The sequence below is a fragment of the Eurytemora carolleeae genome, unplaced genomic scaffold, assembly GCF_000591075.1.
Source record: "Eurytemora carolleeae unplaced genomic scaffold, Eaff_2.0 scaffold1421, whole genome shotgun sequence".
Classification (NCBI taxonomy): domain Eukaryota; kingdom Metazoa; phylum Arthropoda; class Copepoda; order Calanoida; family Temoridae; genus Eurytemora; species Eurytemora carolleeae.
This window is the reverse complement of record NW_019397321.1, coordinates 60,110-80,692: the sequence shown is the minus strand read 5'-3', so window position 1 is coordinate 80,692 and position 20,583 is coordinate 60,110. Positions and strand designations below refer to the sequence as shown.

The 20,583-nt window shown below is 31.4% G+C and overlaps 1 protein-coding gene across 1 annotated transcript in view; it reads right to left on the bottom strand.

Moving 5' to 3' along the window:
* Window positions 1-2,309: 2,309 nt before the first annotated feature.
* Window positions 2,310-20,583, bottom strand: part of LOC111713500 (mucin-5AC) — a 52,877-nt gene continuing 34,603 nt past the window's right edge. Inside the window, exons 16-21 of the mRNA XM_023488368.1 lie at window positions 20,256-20,391; window positions 8,834-8,899; window positions 8,268-8,346; window positions 6,511-6,592; window positions 5,904-5,972; window positions 2,310-2,593 (exon numbers count right to left, since the gene is read on the bottom strand). Coding sequence (XP_023344136.1) covers window positions 2,548-2,593; window positions 5,904-5,972; window positions 6,511-6,592; window positions 8,268-8,346; window positions 8,834-8,899; window positions 20,256-20,391 — 478 coding nt within the window. The 3' untranslated portion in view covers window positions 2,310-2,547. The remainder of the gene's footprint in view (window positions 2,594-5,903; window positions 5,973-6,510; window positions 6,593-8,267; window positions 8,347-8,833; window positions 8,900-20,255; window positions 20,392-20,583) is intronic.

The window sequence follows — 20,583 nt, the reverse complement described above, 5'->3', positions numbered from 1 at the left end:
AGCTGTCTGAGTTTTCTAGTCAATGAGCACACCTAGATCAGACCTTAGGTATGACTTCAAATCATAGCAAAATTTCAGCTGATCCAAATCTTAGCTCAGCTAAGATTTAGCTCCGACTTCACAGCTAAACCACAGCTTCAAGGAACACACTGGCCGCCATTATTAAAAATTTCACTTGAATTTGGAACAGACTACACACCATTATACCAAACCATACCAGACCTTAAGCTACAAGCAGACGGAATGTAAACAATAACAATTCTTTAATTTTCAAAACACTTTTACTTGTTATATCGATGCAAAAAATAAACAAATTATTTTTTTTACTGATTAAAAAGCTCCAAAACAGTGTGACACAGTTTTTTGCAACCATTATGTCGTAGGCTTTTCGCATCAATACTTTGTAGACCTAAATTTAGTTTGGGATACATTTATTTTTATTTCAGGAAATATGTCTCAAGAAAAGTTAATGTGGAGCGAAGAAAATATTGATATTCTTAAACATTTGGTGAAAGAGTGTGATGGAGGACGATTTATGGTCGCACTTGGGAAGGACAGTCAGAAAAACCATATTTACCTAAAAAGGTAAATATAATTATACTTGGTAATTTCATAATCAACAAATTTTGGAGCCCCCCAGTAATTTCCTAGAGAGTGGTTTTTCCCCAGCAAATTAGTATTGGCCATGTGGCCGCAGCGCTTGGCCCCCTTGCCTGTCATAGCCGTAGCGCTCGGCCCATAAAAGAGCTTAACCTAATCTAACCCTAAATATACACTAATATTATTAAAAATTGTTTAATTTTATAGGTCCTTCCTAGCCGCAGCGCTCGGCCCAGAAAAAAATGGTCATGTACAAAATTGATAGGAGGGAGGGGGGGGGGGGCCAAAAATCGTTCTCTAGGACAGACCCAATGTCACACATGGTCAAAGTTCAACATGCTCTCACTCAAACTGTGTCAAAAATGCCGCGAAATGACTAAATTTCGACATTGTAAAATTGTTGGACTGCATTTAATTAGCCTTCATTAACTTGACTTTTTGGCTTGTTTTGCAGAGAATAATTCAATTATTTTTCCCTCCGGTAAATATTGTACGCTGCCCCTGGAACTAGTCTTCAACCAACATTTTATAAATTATATTTCTAATCTAAAAGACTAACAGGTGTCCCATATAAATATTATATTGTATTGTTTATTCATAAAAATGATATTAAATCATTAAACAACTTTTGTACGGCAGAGTTGAAAAATGGGTCTGTTTACACTTCACAATTGCTGTGCCTCATGTTCATTAAACTATTTAAAGTCTGAAATTGAGTCTAAAAGTCGACTTCCTATTCAAGAGTTTTCTGGTTATCACTGTACACAGTATCTACAGTGGTTGGCGATTATATCAATACACTGAAGACGACTTACTTTCAATTTTTCATTTAATTCAAGCTGTTAATTAGCATGGTTACACAAGTCAAGTGGAGCTATCAATTTAAAAATCTTCTAGTCCTTAGTCATTATTTCTTAGTCCTTAGTCATTATTTCTTAGTCCTTAGTCCTTAGTTCCTACAATTTCAAACAAAAGTTCTGATAGTGTATTTCAAGAAGGTCAACATATTATTAAAACTAATCTTAAAACGAACATTATTATTTAAATAAGACTTAAACCTAACATGTTTAAATTGCAACTAGACTTAAACCTAACATGGTTAAAGAAACTAGACTTATACCTAACATGTTTATTGAAACTATGGAACTAGACTTAAACCTAACATTCAATATAGAAACTAGACTTAAACCTAACATTAAATATAGAAACTAGACTTAAGTTTAATATTAAATATAGAAACTAGACTTAAACCTAACATTAAATATAGAAATTAGAATTAAATCTGACATTAATTAAGCCTAACATTAAAAACAAAAACTAAACTTAAATCTAACATTAAATATAGAAACTAGACTTAAACCTAACATTAAATATAGAAATTAGAATTAAGTCTAACATTAAATATAGAAACTAGACTTAAACCTTACATCAAAAATAAAAACTACACTAAAGCCAAACATCAAATATAGAAATTCTACTAAACTTAACATTAAAGAATATTTAATATAAACAAAGAATAACGTAAGATTTTTAAGAAAAATGCAGCTAATTTCAAATATTGACATTCGCATAAATATTTGCTATACAATTTTTAAAAATCTATGTTAAATTTAAAGCACTATAATTTTCAAAATCTTTTTTGTAAAAAGACACTTTAAAATTAACATTACAGTTTGCTTTAAAAAATAGCAATTAGCGTTGGTAAAAATAGTTTAATACAAAAAATACATTTTAACAGTTCCTAACAATGCTAGACAGATGGTAAACAATTTTTTTAAATTCCTTAACCAGATAGAGAAAATTATTCTGATATGATCAAATTTACGACAAATTGTTTTTCACACTCCAATCAGAATTAACTTTGCAAACATGTTGATTGCGCTTTTTTGTTTAAAAAGAACCGAAAAAGCATGACAATTTATTAAAGTCACCCTAAAGTTTCTGTATTTAGGCCCATGCCTGAACTTTTACATCGTCTACATTAGCGGTAGCCCTGAAATAGATTAATATTAATAACCATCGAATAGGTAGAAAAAGACGACATTTAAGCAAATCGTTTTACCAATAGGTTAAAAAAAGATTAATTACAAAATATTTATTATTATTATAAAAGTTATTGCTTTATAAGTGTTATTTATTAAATATTATTATTCGACATTGTTTAATAGAAAAGGAGGAAAACATAAACATTGAAAACAAAATTGAGAAAAGTTTTAATGTAAAGTTCTCTCTTGTTAAAACAAACTAAAAATGATTTCATGCATTGGGATAAAAAAAATATCCATGATGTATAGATTTTACGATGAAGTAAGGCTGACATTATAATATTCTATTTTTGCTTTTTTTCTATTTCTACTAAAGTTTTCATACAGGGTACCTCAAATATCAAGCTTTTAAGAAGACATGGATTTTACACAAAAATGAAAACCAAGAGAACCTGTCAATTATAAAAGCTTCTCTTTTATTACTTGTAAACTTGTAATTCAAAAAACAAAAACATAAATAAAAAGTCGTCTTCTTTATATTAATATTATCTCCTACAACAAATTCTATTCTTTTGCATAAAAGACTAAAAACTATTCATGATGCAGGAAGACATGATCTATTCTAATGTAACAGTGGGCGAGTTTTGTTGATCTTTTACGATCAGCAATTCAAGGATTTTTTGGATCGCTGAGATCATAGCTACCAAGGGGAATCATGCCCCCTTTCCCCCCCCCCCCATCTTTAACCCTACGGTTGGACTTTAGATCCTATTTTGAATCCTAACGGATTTATTTGAGTTTGCATTTGGATTCTATAAATAACCCAAGCGACGCCGAATTTTCCGTTATCTCGAAGACCCAAGCGTTGGGGAGGGGGCGGAACAACCCCGGGGTAGCTAGGGTTAAATGCGATCCTAGGATGGAGCAAAATCGAAGGGGGACAGGCAGTTGTGATTCAGCTCCCTTGAATTAAGGTTCCCTTGAAGAATTCCCCTACTAGATGAAAATGATTTGATTAACAATATTTAATTTGTATAAGTGAGACGATGAAGATGAAAATGTAAAATGTCTCCTGTTTGATAGAACTGATTAGATTCATAATATTTAGTTTGTATTGGTATCGTTCGATTTAGAGTTTGTATCTTTTGTATATAAATATATTGTAAGAAAAACCGACTCGTTGAATATTTGAGAAACTCAGTGCATTGCTTTATTGATTTTTATTCATATACTATACTAATCTTGCTCTTTTATTTTTATATTTCTACTAAAGTTTACATACAGGGTACCCCAATAAACAATTACATGGAATTTAAATGGTCCATCGTCCCAACATGGTTATAAAAATCTTACAGGTTTATTTTCAGGATTTCTAAAATAGGGCCTGTAATGTTTGAACCCTCAAAATTAAAGAAGAAAAAAAAGCAATTCGTCTAGATTTAATTTTTTTAAAATAATAGTTCTCCCGAATATGCTAAGGTTATTAATGAACATAATACAATGACAAAAAAATGGATTTCATGTTTACTGGAACTGTATAACCTTTCTCAATAATACCTATCTAGGTAGATCAAATTGACATTACTATTTTTAAGTTATATTTAAAATAAATTTTGCTGGTATAATCTCTGAAAATATCAATATTACTTTTTTACATAAACTTTATCATTTTAGATCATCAGTTTGGTAGAACCAAGCTTTTAGGGACTGTAGAGGTAATTCTAAGTGACCCCTACACCCCTTTAATTCCACATTTTTAGCTGAAAATTGATTATTTTTGATTGTGTTTTCTATGTAAAGATGATGTGTAGACATGGGTTACTGTACTCATGCTTTGTGGGTAACCCTCTATATGTTTGCATTCACATCAAAAGTTTTATTGGTTTGATCTGAGTATTTAATTTAAAGTTTGAATAGGGTGTGATTTGATTTACAAAATGGTCCTTTTGTCGAGTTAGAAAAAATACTGATTGGAAATTTAGACGTTGTTTGATTAAGATTTAATCCTGGGTCAAAGTGAAAATCTGTTTATCAATGCAAAGGAAAATCTGTTTATCAACACAAAGGAAAATCTGTTTATCAACACAAAGGAAAAGCTGATAATTAAAACAACAATTACAATTTTCTGAGTAGTAATTGGCAATTTGTTATGTTTTATTCGTAAACAATTAAATTTTTTTTGTTCATGTAAAATTTTATTAAAACACATGCATATTATAGCAAAATTTTTAGGAACATAATACTTGAAACAAACTTTAGTTTTATAATTTTTACATCTTTGCAACCCGATGCGGTGCCGGTAGACGTTTGATAATTCAAACTATAAATAGTGCTTCATCAATTTGTCAAAGATCAGAAAATCCAAATTTGTTCATTTGTGAAAAAAAATTGTTATTTCAGAAATTATGCTAATTACCATACGGTAATTCCTTATTTTTCTTCTATAAGTCTTGCAATATCTAGAAAAGTTGTCTCGCTTATCAATAATAAATTCTTTAAAATCCCGTCTTGCTAATCGCTATTTATAAAATCTTTAAAATCATGCAATATCTAGAAAAGTTGTCTCGCTTATCAATAATAAAATCTTTAAAATCTTGTCTTGCTAATCGCTATTTATAAAAATCTTTAAAATCTTGAAATATCTAGAAAAATTGTCTCGTTTATCAATAATAAAATCTTTAAAATCTTGTCTTGCTAATCGCTATTTATAAAATCTTTAAAATCTTACAATATCTAGAAATATTGTCTTGCTTATCAATAATAAAATCTTTAAAATCTTGTCTTGCTAATCACTATTTATAAAATCTTGTCCCAAATATGTTATTTGGTTTCTAAGTCAACATATTTTTGAAAATATTTTTCTTCATCCTCTAAATTCTACAAGTAAATTTAAAATCTCACGTATGTCTATTCATATTCAACTTGATAGGTTAAAAAATATTTTCAAATCATTTTTAGAATGAAAGGTGTGCATGGGGGGGGATTCAATATTCATATGACTTTTATATTCTAAAAAATCAAATGCTGGTTTTTTATCTGGCAAATATAGAATTAAAAATTTAGGAAAATATTTATATTTGAGATTTAATCACAAATTCAGAAATATTAAAACAACAATTTGAAACAAATACTTTGTATTCTTCATAAAAATAGGCTTTTAACTAAATTTAGTTACAGTAAAACAATAAAATTGTTTTAAAAAAACCAAAGCAAAGCAAAATAAAATTAGGTAAGGGTAGGATAAGATCTTGCCTTGGTTTATGTAATGGTAGGATAAGATCTTACCCTGAGGTAGGTAAGGGTAGGATAAGATCTTACCTTGCTTTAGGTAAGGGTAGGATAAGTTTATAAATGAACCAATAGATAAGTTCCAATGCTGAGATCACACTAAAAAGTTCTCACTATTTGATAGATCAGAAAATTATAGTTCAAATCAAAGTAATCTAATTTTGTAGAATTATTGAAAAATTATTGTAAAATAAATGAAAACCCTAAAATTCATAATAGTTCCTGCCATCCTTTTAACCCCTATTATTGGTGAGTTAATTGCAAAAATAAACAAGTACGTTTTAACCGGAGATTGAACAATTCAGTTAAACTGGGACGACGGTGTATAAATTCCTAGTAAGTGTCTAAATTTCTTCAAATGTCGTCTTTGCATTAATAATCCAGGAAATCTACGGAAAATGTTTTGAAACAATCAAACAGTATAGTAATATATGACTGAATGCAATTTTCGATGATTAGAGTTAATTTTATTTCCTCGACTTCTTCCTTAACAATAATTTGTCTCAACAAATTTTATTTTTTAAAACGTTTCTTTTGCATAACATTCTCTCTGGTAAAGTTATAAAAACCTAACTTGACTTAGCCAGACTCTACTTTTAAGATAAAATATATTTTTCTTCAATTTGTGAGAACTTTCCTGCAGCCCAGAAATAGACCTAGATGACCACCAATCATTGAAACCAGAGATATTCCAGACATCTCATCTATTCTTGCAAACTCTAAATAAATAACTGTAAAAATGCCTCACCATAATTATCCTATGACATGAAAAATTTCATCGTATTTCAGGGTGTCCCAATAAACATGGGAATGGAGAAAGAGGACTTTATAGTCGGCTTTGATATCTGATACTTAATGCATGGCACAGAAAATATAAAAACAAGGCAGTACGTCTTACGGGCTTTTCATAATTCTTTACTGGGACACCAAGTATTTACCAATGTTTACCAGGACACCCTGTATTTACCAATGTTTACTGGGACACCTTGTATTTACCAATGTTTACTGGGACACCCAATATTTACCAATGTTTACTGGGACACCCTGTTTTTACCAATGTTTACTGGGACACTCTATATTTACCAATGTTTGGACACCCAGTATTTACCAATATTTACTTGGACACTATATACTCACCAATGTTTACTGGGATATCTTGTATTTACCAATGTTTACTGGGACACCCAGTATTTACAAATGTTTACTGGGACACCCTGTTTTTACCAATGTTTACTGGAACACCCTGTATTTACCAATGTTTACTGGGACACCCTGTATTCATCAATGTTTACTTGGACACTATATACTCACCAATGTTTACTGGGACGCCTTGTATTTACCAATGTTTACTGGGACACCCAGTATTTACTAATGTTTACTGGGACACCCTGTTTTTACCAATGTTTACTAGGACACTATATACTCACCAATGTTTACTGGGACACCCTGAATTTACCAATGTTTACTGGGACACCCTGTATTTACCAATGTTTACATGGACACCCTGTATTTACCAATGTCTACTAGGACACTACATACTCAGGAATGTTTACTGGGACACCTTGTATTTACCAATGTTTACTGGGATACCCAGTATTTACCAATGTTTACTGGGACACCCCGTTTTTACCAATGTTTACTGGGACACCCTGTATTTACCAATGTTTACTTGGACACCCTGTTTTTACCAATGTTTACTGGGGCACCCTGTATTTACCAATGTTTACTGGGACACCCTGTATTTACCAATGTTTACCGGGACACCCTGTATTTACCAATGGTTACTTGGACACTTTATACTCACCAATGTTTACTGGGACATCCTGAATTTACCAATGTTTCCTGGGACACCCTGTATTTACCAATGTTTACATGGACACCCTATATTTACCAATGTTTACCAGGACACCCTGTATTTACCAATGTTTACTGGGACACCCTGTATTTAAAAATGTTTACTGGGACACCCTGTATTTACCAATGTTTACCGGGAAACCCTGTATTTACCAATGTTTACTAGGACACTAAATACTCACCAATGTTTATTAGGTCACCCTGTATTTACCAATGTTTACAGGAACACCCTGTATTTACCAATGGCTACAGAGCCCAAAACTTAACACAGGGTATCGTTATGAAAACCAGTTTTGGAACCTGGGTTTTACAAATGGGTTTACCCAGTTTTGTAGATATCGATATTTTTGTTTTGAAATATTATTTTATTTAGTTTCTTCATATTTTACCATTTTTTTCTAATCTCTTAAATCAAAATCTACACAAATAATAAGACCTCAAAAAGGAAACCCGGGAGTTTTGTTCAACGATACTCTTTTAAATTTTGGGCTCAGGGACACCCTGTATTTACCAATGTTTACTGGGACACCCTGTATTTACCAATGGCTACTGATGAGGCAACATACACATGTACAACGGCAATATCTCTCTCAAACGCATTGTACGTCCTAACATCAGCCTAGAAACATCTATCAATTTCTATGAAAATAAAAAATTCTCAATTTATTAACAAAAAATATTTATAAGGATCTAAAAAACATCAGGATTTGGATTAAGTTTTTTTAGATCACTTCAAAAATAGGGAATTGGGAACAAATCATTTTGCAAAAAAATTGAGGGTTGTACGATGTACAAGACAAGAAATGTCTTGATCTAACTAAGACATTTCTAGGAAAAGTCGGCTTAAAATCATAAAATAAAATAAAAAAATCCTAGAGTTAGAGTAGATAATAATAGGCGTTTACAATTTTTTAGAACAATTTGTTTTATAAAAAAATTTATTGAAAATCTGCTTTCTAGGATTAAGAATATTATTTTGTAAACTGCTTTAGAATGGATTAAAAAAATCTGGTTTCTATATGTAGAAGAAAGACCAGGATTATAAAAAAAGACTAATGTAATAATAATTTTGCAAAAATAATTAAAATAATATGTACTGAATTCACCTTGGTTAGGGATGAAAAAATTTCTTTCTTGATATTTCCAGGAGAGTAATAATCTCTGGTTGGTCCCTTAACACAGAATAATCTCTGATTGGTCCCTTAACACAGAATAATAAAGGGACCGGTTACCATTTTTGTATAAAGCGTAAAAAATATATCAATTTTTTTAATAAAATAATGTATGTTTTAGATCAATTTCTTTGATAAAATGATATATGTTTTAGATCAATTTCTTTAATAAAATAATGTATGTTTAAAATCAATTTCTTTAATAAAATAATGTATGTTTTAGATCAATTTCTTTGATAAAGAAATGTATGTTTTAGATCAATTTCTTTTATAAAATAATGTATGTTTAAAATCAATTTCTTTAATAAAATAATGTATGTTTTAGATCAACATTTTTTAATAAGTTAAATTATTTTTAAGATCATCCTATTTGATATCATAATGTGTTTTATTTGTAGATAAGTTTTTATATTATACTATTTCTGGTAAAAAACGGAAGCTTTTAAATCAAATAAAGCATGCTTTAGATAAATTAAAAAAGAATTTATCAATATCAATCTAAAATCGTAATGCCAAAATCTGGCTGAACTAGCCGTATAAACAGAGCTAATCCTCTAAACTGTTCTACTGAGCTGTGGAAAGTAGAATAGAGTTTAGATCAATATTTTTATTAAAGATTTCCCAGCTTTAAAATCCATCAAGAGCTGGAACTTTTAAAAGTTAAGCTTAATAACTATTTAAATGAGTTCGGCATTGTTTAAATTAAAAAAAATATAAAAAGTGCTTTCGTTAAGATAGACAAAGTTACGTACAACCGATGTACATTTGAATGTTCGAGCTGGGCCATATTGGTTCTGTTTGGACTGTACCGCCAATTGACAACTACTACAGCGGCAGAACTGCTTGAAGTGAAGTGTTTATAAAACTAAATCTTCTGGATCAAAATTTTGGTTCTTTTGATATGTCTGAAAAAGTTTAAAGATTTTGAACAATTGCTTAAAAATTCTATTTTCTAAATTGTATATTTTTTAATCTACTGGTGTACAGTGTACAGTGTACACCAATTTCAAACATTGATATTTTGATCTTGCAATATTTTAATTTTGAAATATCTAGGATCTATGACATCTGGTTGCAAAGATAGAACGATCAGATTATTCTGACTAAAACCAAAGAAACTTAGTTTAGCGTGAACAGAACAAACACTCTCTTAGCTCACAGTGATTCTACACTCCAGTATGCCGAGTCCATAAGCGCCTGATCCAATCAGGATTCAGTCATGTGTTTGTTGTCTTTTCTAAATCAATAGAAATAGTATGGCAGTAACATCTATCTTTTTATCTATATGATTATCCAATCAGAGTTATGAATCCTTCAATCGGCGCTATCAGTAAATGGAATTATTTACTTCTTCTGAAACTAGTGATGTGGCGTAGGGACTCAATTTTTCATCTTCCTTACTTCCCGTAGTAAGAGTAATTGCAATTAACCCTCCATTTAAAGATGGTAATGGCTGATTATTAATATTTACTTCTACTGAAACTATAGTGCCTAATGTTATGAGCTCTCATGCCAAAATGGATGCAGAGGAACTCAAATTTCCTAATTCCTACATCTTTGCATTAACCGATGTTGTAGACCTTAAATATTTCTAACTATGAACTCGAAGGCCCAATTTAAAGAATTTGAGCCGTGGCTTAAATTTGAGATGCAGGGCAAATATGGTTGGTTCCATCTTAAAATTGTATTCAATGTTTCAAGATTTAAGCCAGCGCTTAACCCTATTCCCGCTGGGGGGGGGGGTCAATTTGACCCCCCCCTGTAGTTTTTTTGCATAACTCAAAAAGTATTGGTCTGAGGCTGTTGAAATATTCTGACTTTTCTTACATACCCAAAGCCCTCCCTTTAGGCCTAAAACCGGGCTTTAATACTAACTGCCTGAGTCCTCAGGCACACTGCCTGAATGACTGCTTTTGCCTGTAGCAAACTAAATCTTTGTTTTGACCCACTTTCACTTGTCAGATTTTGATAAAATTTAGCTTTTTGGAAAGCCTATGACATAAGGAAACGGATTGCACAAGTTTTGCGAAAAAAAAATTGCAAATTTTTTGCAAACAACCTGTCAAAGGAAATTTGCACATTTTTAGTTTTTCTTGATTAAAAATCAGGTTATTTAAAATTTTGCAAAAATTTTTGCATATTTGAAATGGCATGGTCAAGGGCTTTTCAAAAATGTATAATTTGTCATTTTTTGGACAAATTTTTTTTTGCAAACATTTTTACTATAAAACTGGATTTTGCAATAAAAAATTCAATTTTCGCAAATTTGCAAATTTTTTTGCAGATTCTAAAAGTAGAGCACAAGAGCTTTCTAATGATGTATCATTTGTCATATTTGGACATAAAACATGGGATTTAGGGGGGGGGGGTCAAATTGACCCCCCCCCAGCGTATCCTGGTTTTCAAGTACCCCAGCGGGGATAGGGTTAATTTAAACCGGTTTTGGCGGATTTGAGACTCATCCCAAATTCATTAAATTCAACTATGTTAGATTAAATAAACTAATTGTTTGTAATATCAAACAAAATTAGAGTTTTTGGAAATGACTCCATTTCTTTCTACTTGAAAACTTAAGCAAAAAACAAGTGCTTTAAAGTTCTAGAATGTCTCTATAAGGCTTTAAATATCTAGAATGTCTCTAAAAAGCTTTAAAGTTCTAGAATGTCTCTATAAGGCTTTAAAGTTCTAGAATGTCTCTATAAGGCTTTAAAGTTCTAGAATGTCCCTTTAAGGCTTTAAAGAACAAAGTCGTAGATTACTGGGTTAAAACAAAATGCCATAGCGTTCTAGGTTGAATACTAATGCACATTTTTATAGCTGTCTGGATCTAAGTAAGCTCTTTATTTTCTAGTATTGAAAGAAAGTCAGAATAGTATTTATTATTATTATCAATGTAAACCATTTTCTTTTTGTCAACTTTATCATAAAAATCGTTGAAAAAGAGAAGATATTTTGGATGTTTCATCATTTTTATAATTTTTATAATTTTATATTTTACAGTATCTGCTTGGAACATTAACCTATTGATACCCATATCGATATATCTTTAATAATTTTTTTCCAGTCCTACAGGCTACAAGTCACTTATTGATTTATTATTGGCTCTTATGTCTTCTCTAACCATCGAAGTTCTTAGATGATTTCGGCGCAATTAAGTATAAGCTTGATTTCGGCGCAATAAAGTATAAGCTTGATTTCGGCGCAATAAAGTATAAGCTTGATTTCGGCGCAATAAAGTATAAGCTTGCTTTCAAAATCGGCGACCCATACTATAAGTATTTCATATTATTGTAAAGTAGCTTAAAATTCCTTTTAAGTTAAAGAGGTCTGAATACATTTGGTGTTTCTGACAAGGGTTTCCTGAGTTATGATCAGATATCCAAAGAACTTTATATTTATGGATATAATTATCTACATTAATAAAAAGTAAACTTAAACAGAAAGTAATTTAAGCCTGCAAAGAATTTCATGGCATTATCTAAGCTTCTAATAAATTTAAGTAACGTAGCTAAATTTCAACGCTTCCTGTGCTATAAGCTAAGAAGCTAAAAGTTAAGCCTAAATCCATTGAAGTCGTAGACAAACTATTTTAATTAGAGTTCAAATAGAGTTTCTAAATTTTGACTGTTTTTGGCATGTTTTTATGAATCTTGTATCAATTAAAGTTTGGACAAATCGGTAAAGGGTTTACTGAGTTATGATTGGAGATACAAACAAAGATTACTACTTTATATGCATATAGAGTGAAATCCTACGACTATTTTTTTCTTGTAAATACAAATGATTTTGTCTCAAATATTAATAAAGTCTGCAAGAAAAATCACGAAACCTCCGCTTAAACTTTACATGGATTTCTCTGAAATTTCGTAATTATATAGAACATATACTAAGCAACGACGATAATTCTTTATTACAGGATAACCCCAATATAATTACTAAAAATATTTAGAAAAGTCATCACAGTATGCATTCAGTTTTTTTCTGGTGTTCTTCTTATCATATTTTTTCTTTGCTAAATTTGTTCTTATTGGATATTTGTAATTTTGAGTGGCCCTGTAATAGATACAGAGGCCCCATGGTAAAATACGTTGTAGGGTGTCCATATAGCTAAATGTGCTTATTAGTAAATACCATAGATAAAGATATATTGCGCATAAGACGACATTTTTCATCTTGAAAGATATAAATGTACAGATACGTTTTAAAGATATTCCTATTATATAGATTAACTAGGTCGGTTGTGAACATTGGCTGTTCTTAAGTCATTGAGTACTTGTGGTGTACATTAGTTCTGTAGAGAGAAATTTAAGTTAGTTTAGTCCTTCTCATGTCCTGTAATAAATCTAGGTCCTGAGATTACGCTACTCAAAGTCTAATTACAGTCTCACTGACTCTATCTCTAGCCAAACTCAAGGCTCTCAATCTCTAACCAAAACTCAAGGCTCTGTATACGTCCGTATAACACAAAGGTTCATGTAGTAACTAATTTATTTATATACAGGTGAAATTAAACTGACCGGACTAGCCGGACAGGGTCAACATAAAAATAGATAAGATATATTACTAGCATGGATAACATAGATCGTACTAAGCATACTAAAGAATATGCTACAGTCCTTCTTCAGTTCTCAAAATAAAATTCACTCCTAAGTGGTTTAATAATTATCAAATCCATTAAAACGCCAAACCACCCCGCTTATTAATGAAGTACACTTTGACCCATAGATATATGAGTTCACGGACTGTACAATTCTTGGTGATTTTGCGTACGTAAGCTATCTTTGTTTATTTATTTATCTATGGTAAATACGTAAATCATGTATTGCAATTAACCCAATCTAGATATATAACTAACTCTGTCAAACCCATATTCTGATTGCTTAACCACGTTATATATCTAACAGCGCATAACTTTTAATTATGCTGTTAAGACATAAGATAATTGATAGCTAGTCCTTGTTGAAACATATTATCTAAGATCGTGCCCATGAGTTTGGCATCGATCGATTAAGAGCTTGTGTCCCTGTTGACATGATAGCTGGTCCTCATTGAAACATATGAGCTAAGATTGTGCCCATTGGTTTGGAAAAGATTGTTTAATAGCTTGTGTCTGTGTTGACATTGAAAGCCGAGCTTGTGTTCGTGCTGACATAGATAGCTGACGAATTGTCCCTGGATAGATACAGGTTTGAGATTCCCTTATGGAGTAGGGCATTTACTACATCCCTCCATGTAAAACTGATCATTTTCAACCGTGGTTACTCAGCACAAGTAATTTGCGCATTTCTACTGTAGGAAAACAATAAGGAATTTATCTGTATTTAACACGTACTGTTAAATCTAGAACATTATTGATCAGATAAAGGTAGCGTTTGGTTCTGGGAAGTGACATCTTTGCATGGAGGTTTTCTTTAAAGTTTAAATATTTGTTCGTTTATTCTGTGTAACTAAATCTCAGTGTAAAAGCTCCGAAGGGAATTGCAAAGTTGTATTTGAATAAACACATAGAAACAAAATATAAATTAATTTGATGTAAATGTTAAACATAGAATTGTAACTGACAGGAAATATGTATACTATTGCAATGCAACAAATGAAAGATATTAAATATACTGCATACTGAAACTGTAGATTGTATCAATATATTAATGGTACTGCAGGGTTACATACAAGAAAAAGACAGTTAAAAGCACTTCAAGCGAAATTTTTAAGTGATCTCTCACTGGAGGGAGGGGCGGCTGCTCTCAGGGTTTTGGAGTTGCTCCCAGGGTTTTGAAGTTGCTCCCAGGGTTTTGGAGTAATATGTGAAAATATATCCGACCTTTTAGTCATGTTAGCAGAGTACTTTAAAATAAAAAATAAAAAAGGGCTCTGCTACCCTTTTTTACAGTCGTTGATGATATATTTGCGGGGAAAAAATCACAAATTTGAGTCCAAGTAGCCTGTGGCGATCATTTAATCTGGACTAGCCAAACTGACAATGTACATTTGTTTCAGTTTTTACATAAAACATTATTGGTAAATGTAAACAGATCTTTTTTTAGCTAGATACATAAAGGTTTCATTTAAGCTGGTCTAATACATCTCAACATCTTTGTAGTTATATTATTTTCAAGTTTTTTTCAGAAAAAATCCGATTTTTTGCCTAAAATTTAATTGATTGCATGTGGCCATTAAGAAATGCCTTTTTTACTCAACAGTCCCAAAATAAAAATTGTTTTATGTCAAATTCTGTATGGCGCGAAATATAACAAAATCTTTCAAATTATTAAAATATCTAAGGAAAACTTGCATAAAACGAGCGATTGTTTAATAAACATGTAAAATGTAAATGATATACACGCCTAACTAAATTATTGATTACATACACGTCAAACTAAAGTACAGATTATATACACGACAAACTAAAGTATAGATTACATACACGTCAAACTAAAGTACAGATTACATACACGTCAAACTAAAGTATAGATTACATACACGTCAAACTAAAGTATAGATTACATACACGTCAAACTAAAGTATAGATTACATACACGTCAAACTAAAGTATAGATTAAATACACGCCAAACTAAAGTACAGACTACATACACGTCAAACTAAAGTATATATTATATACACGTCAAACTAAAGTATAGATTACATACACGCCAAACTAAAGTATAGATTACATACACGTCAAACTAAAATATAGATTACATACACGATAAACTAAAGTATAGATTATAAGTTAACTTCTCTAAGTAATACGTATTGAGAAGAAGAAAACTATTTAAACGTTTAAACCTCTCATATGTAACAGCCAACAGGTTAAAAAGTTTCTTCTCATAATTGTTCGTTTAATCAACGCTAGATTAGCTACGAGGTCACAATGTCTTACCAGAAATATTAAAGCAATATTAGAAAACTTGAGTGCATATCCATTATCCTACAGAAATGTGCTTTAAGGTCGAAACTTTGGTTTAAGAAAGCTTTAAACCCAAAGAAATAGAATCTTTTAATAGATTTTAAAGTACACTGAAGACATCTTTTTAGAACAATATAAAAATTTTCTTGCTTCAACTCGAAATGTTATTTATGTAAATGATTGATTTTTTTGCTCTTCCACAATCCTTCCCTTTTCTGTGAAATTCAACACGCACCTTCACTCTAAGAAATCTCAAATTTTCATCTAACAAAATTTGTTGGAGCACCGGACTCAAGTACACCTTAGTAGAATCATTCGTCAAATTTTGTTGAATGTATTTTCAGTCGCCTTAATTCAAAGTTTGTTACATGATCTATCAACCGGTGTTTGTCCGCTCGCTGTGCCGCGCCTCCATATAATTATCATCTCACAAAGTTTGTTTCATGTCGATTCAACCAGCGACACTGCGCGGTTTAAAAATTAGCATGCGTCAAAATTTGTTGGATGACCCTTCAACTTACTGCGCAACTATGTAATCATTTGTTATATGATTATTCAGCTTTGAATCTTGAGCCGTCAAAAGAGGTTGTTACAGGTGGCGCCACCTATTCTCTCAATATTTGTTTTAACTAGATTCAAATTGTTTGTTACATAAAGATCCGGCTGTTATGTAAAATTTCAATTTTTTTATACAATTTATTAGTTTTTAAAACGCATAAATCTGCAAAAATGCAATTGATAAAAACAAAAATTTAAACATCATTAGTTTCAAGTTTATCACATTTTTTTTATAATACAAATACATGAGGCAGAAATATAAGATCTTAATACAAATCTTTAAAGTAACGTGCAGCATAAGTTTTGCTGTTTATAATACACTTTATTACAATTCAAAGCTTAAAGAACTGGACATCAATTAATCACCAATTTAGACAACATTTGATTCTTGTAGAAGTAGATTCTGCAGTCTGAATTATGGAAGATTTGGTTTTGCATTGATACTCTCTTTCAAGCAAAGCATTGAAAATGCAAGCATTAGTTTGAGAGAGTGTACAAAGGCTTAAAAAAGTTTTAATTTTGTTCTTCCAGTTTCTTGGAGGTTTCCCTTTAAATCTTTTTGATATCTCCAAATTTCCAGATCGAATTGACGTAGGTACAAGCGCTGTCGGCTAACAGACTAAACTGTCACTAATTGGATTTGGAAAGTCAGCTGATTCTCCCCCTCCAGCCAGCCGTGCGAGCCGTGCCAGCCCGGCAGATTGTTCAACGTTTGATTGATCATAAATCAAAATTTGTTTAATCTTACACAAACTAAAATATCGGCTAATTACAATGAAAGAAAACTGTAACATGACAAAAGAAAGATGTCATATAACAAAGTTTGACACATGCTGAGAGAACAATGTGTAAGCTATTAACAAGTTTTGTTAGATTGTAATTTTGGATAATATTTAACTAAATTTGAGTAATGAAAGAAGAAATTTGAAATATGAAAGAAGAACTTTGATGCCTGATGCTAAAGACCAAAATTGCATTTTTTAGAGTGTTTAGTAAAAGTAAATTTAACCAATATGAAGCATTAAGTCTGACCCCGTCAACCTTGTTGCACCGTCTAGCCCTGTCCATAAAGCTAGGTACAGTACAAACTGGGACTGGAAAGGTTGACCCGGCTTGGAAATTCAAATGTACTCCGGCTGCCCGTGGCAAATTATGCATTATGTCGTTTTTTTCCTTCTCCTCTCTCCACATATCCTGTATTGTAATTATATATGTATACCTTATATACTTGTACTTTGCTTGGGTGTCTGGGTGTCCGTTAGTTTGTGTCCAATAAAAGTCAAAACGGCTGAAACGATCGGGCCCTTTTTTCAATTTTGTGGGACCTCGCGAGTTTTTTAAAAAAAAGTTTATCATTAGTCGAAATAAAATGTTAACTCATCTAGATATCCGCAGTGGGAACTTTTAAATTGAGGATTAAAGTTCAATTTAACTGATTTACTGTAATTCCTCTAAAGATAAATATAAAAAAGGAGTTTAGCTTGAGATTAAACCGGCAGCGGTTAAGCCACAGATTAAAGATTTAAAAGATTCGCCCTTTGAATAAAGTTGAGCTCCATGAAATGAGCAAATGTTAATATTCTGACCTTTAAAATATTACAAAATTTGAAAATGCCGATTCAGCAGCACCTGGTGTATTGTTAATATTAAATTAAACTTAGAAATATCAAATCCTCAAATATTGTTAAATAATTCAGTGCAGGAGAAAATTCTCATTGAAGATGTAATGTTCATGCAATAAGTTATAATTTAATTAAAGAGATACAAAAGCATAACAATCCAATTTTAAATTTCTAAATTTTGTTAATTAAATCAACCTTGGATACAAGAAAAATAGTTCACGAATGTTGAGTACTTGAGGGCAGAAGTTTGCCTATGCATGCAGTGCATTGAAATATATATATATTTGAGGTCGCAATTTCATTGCACTGCATATATCATTTGAATTTTTATTGTATCGACATTATGTTTCATATATAATATAATTTCTTATATTTATACACTCTAAGAAATTCCAAATTTTCATCTAACAAAATTTGTCAGAGCACCGGACTCAAATACACCTTAGTAGAATCATTCGTCAAATTTTGTTAAATGTATTTTCAGTCCCCTTAATTCAAAGTTTGTTCGATGATCTATCAACCGGTGTTTGCCCGCTCGCTGTGCCGCCCGAGCCACGCCTCCATATAATTATCATCTAACAAAGTTTGTTTCATGTCAATTCAACCATCGACACTGCGCGGTTTAAAAATTAGCATGCGTCAAAATTTGTTGGATGACCCTTCAACTTACTGCGCAACTATGTAATCATTTGTTATATGATTATTCAGCTTTGAATCTTGACCCGTCAAAAGAGGTTGTTACAGGTGGCGCCACCTATTCTCTCAATATTTGTTTTAACTAGATTCAAATTGTTTGTTACATAAAGATCCGGCTGTTATGTAAAATTTCAATTTTTTTATACAATTTATTAGTTTTTAAAACGCATAAATCTGCAAAAATGCAATTGATAAAAACAAAAATTTAAACATCATTAGTTTCAAGTTTATCACATTTTTTTTATAATACAAATACATGAGGCAGAAATATAAGATCTTAATACAAATCTTTAAAGTAACGTGCAGCATAAGTTTTGCTGTTTATAATACACTTTATTACAATTCAAAGCTTAAAGAACTGGACATCAATTAATCACCAATTTAGACAACATTTGATTCTTGTAGAAGTAGATTCTGCAGTCTGAATTATGGAAGATTTGGTTTTGCATTGATACTCTCTTTCAAGCAAAGCATTGAAAATGCAAGCATTAGTTTGAGAGAGTGTACAAAGGCTTAAAAAAGTTTTAATTTTGTTCTTCCAGTTTCTTGGAGGTTTCCCTTTAAATCTTTTTGATATCTCCAAATTTCCAGATCGAATTGACGTAGGTACAAGCGCTGTCGGCTAACAGACTAAACTGTCACTAATTGGATTTGGAAAGTCAGCTGATTCTCCCCCTCCAGCCAGCCGTGCGAGCCGTGCCAGCCCGGCAGATTGTTCAACGTTTGATTGATCATAAATCAAAATTTGTTTAATCTTACACAAACTAAAATATCGGCTAATTACAATGAAAGAAAACTGTAACATGACAAAAGAAACATGTCATATAACAAAGTTTGACACATGCTGAGAGAACAATGTGTAAGCTATTAACAAGTTTTGTTAGATTGTAAATTTGGAAAATATTCATCAAAATTTGAGTAATGAAAGAAGAAATTTGAAATATGAAAGAAGAACTTTGTTGCCTGATGCTAAAGACCAAAATTGCATTTTTTAGAGTGTATATAATAAAAGATATTTATATATAATAAAAAGATATTAATATATTAGGACTTTGTCTTATAAATTCAAGGCTTATTTAATGAAACAGAACTCTCATTGAGGTTTGCCCTAAAAATTACGTAATCTGACATTGTTATAATAATAAAAATAATGTGATAATTAATGAATTAATTTATCGAATTCATATTATTTTGTTTTCCATGGCTAATGCATGCATTTAAAGTATTATGCTTTATTTAATTAACATTTTTCAAATTTTTCTCAATATTTTAAAAGCGAGTAAACCGATATGAAAAATTGCAATTATTCTTTATATTGCAAATATTTAAAAACATCAAGGTAGGGAGTTCTATCTGTGCAAGATAGGTAGGTAGGGGAGTACTACCTGTGGGAGTAGATAGGCAGGGAAGTACTACCTGTGGGAGTATGTAGGTAGGGGAGTATTCCCTGTGGGAGTAGGCAGGTAGGAGAGTATTCCCTGTGGGAGTAGGCAGGTAGGAGAGTACTCCCTGTGGGAGTAGGTAGGTAGGGGAGTACTACCTGTTCAAGATAGGTAGGTATGGGTGTCCTACCTGTGGGAGTAGGTAAGTAGGAGTGTACTCCTCTGAGTTGAAGCTATTATTTACATGATCAGCCCAAATGACCGTCCCTGAGCTAGGAAATGAGCTGCAGAGTGGACTCAGGTCAAAATTACGTGAATCACATCGCCTAAAAATAAAAATGAATTTAACTTTTAGAAATGAAGTTCTATACTTTGCATGTTTTTTTTTCACAAATCTATCAACTTAAATTATTAATTAACGACTCGACCTTTGGGGTTAAAATTGAAACTGTTTCCGCAGATTTGGGTTTATTAAACAGGTTTAATATTGTATTTGGCGGATTTTAATGCTTGGAATT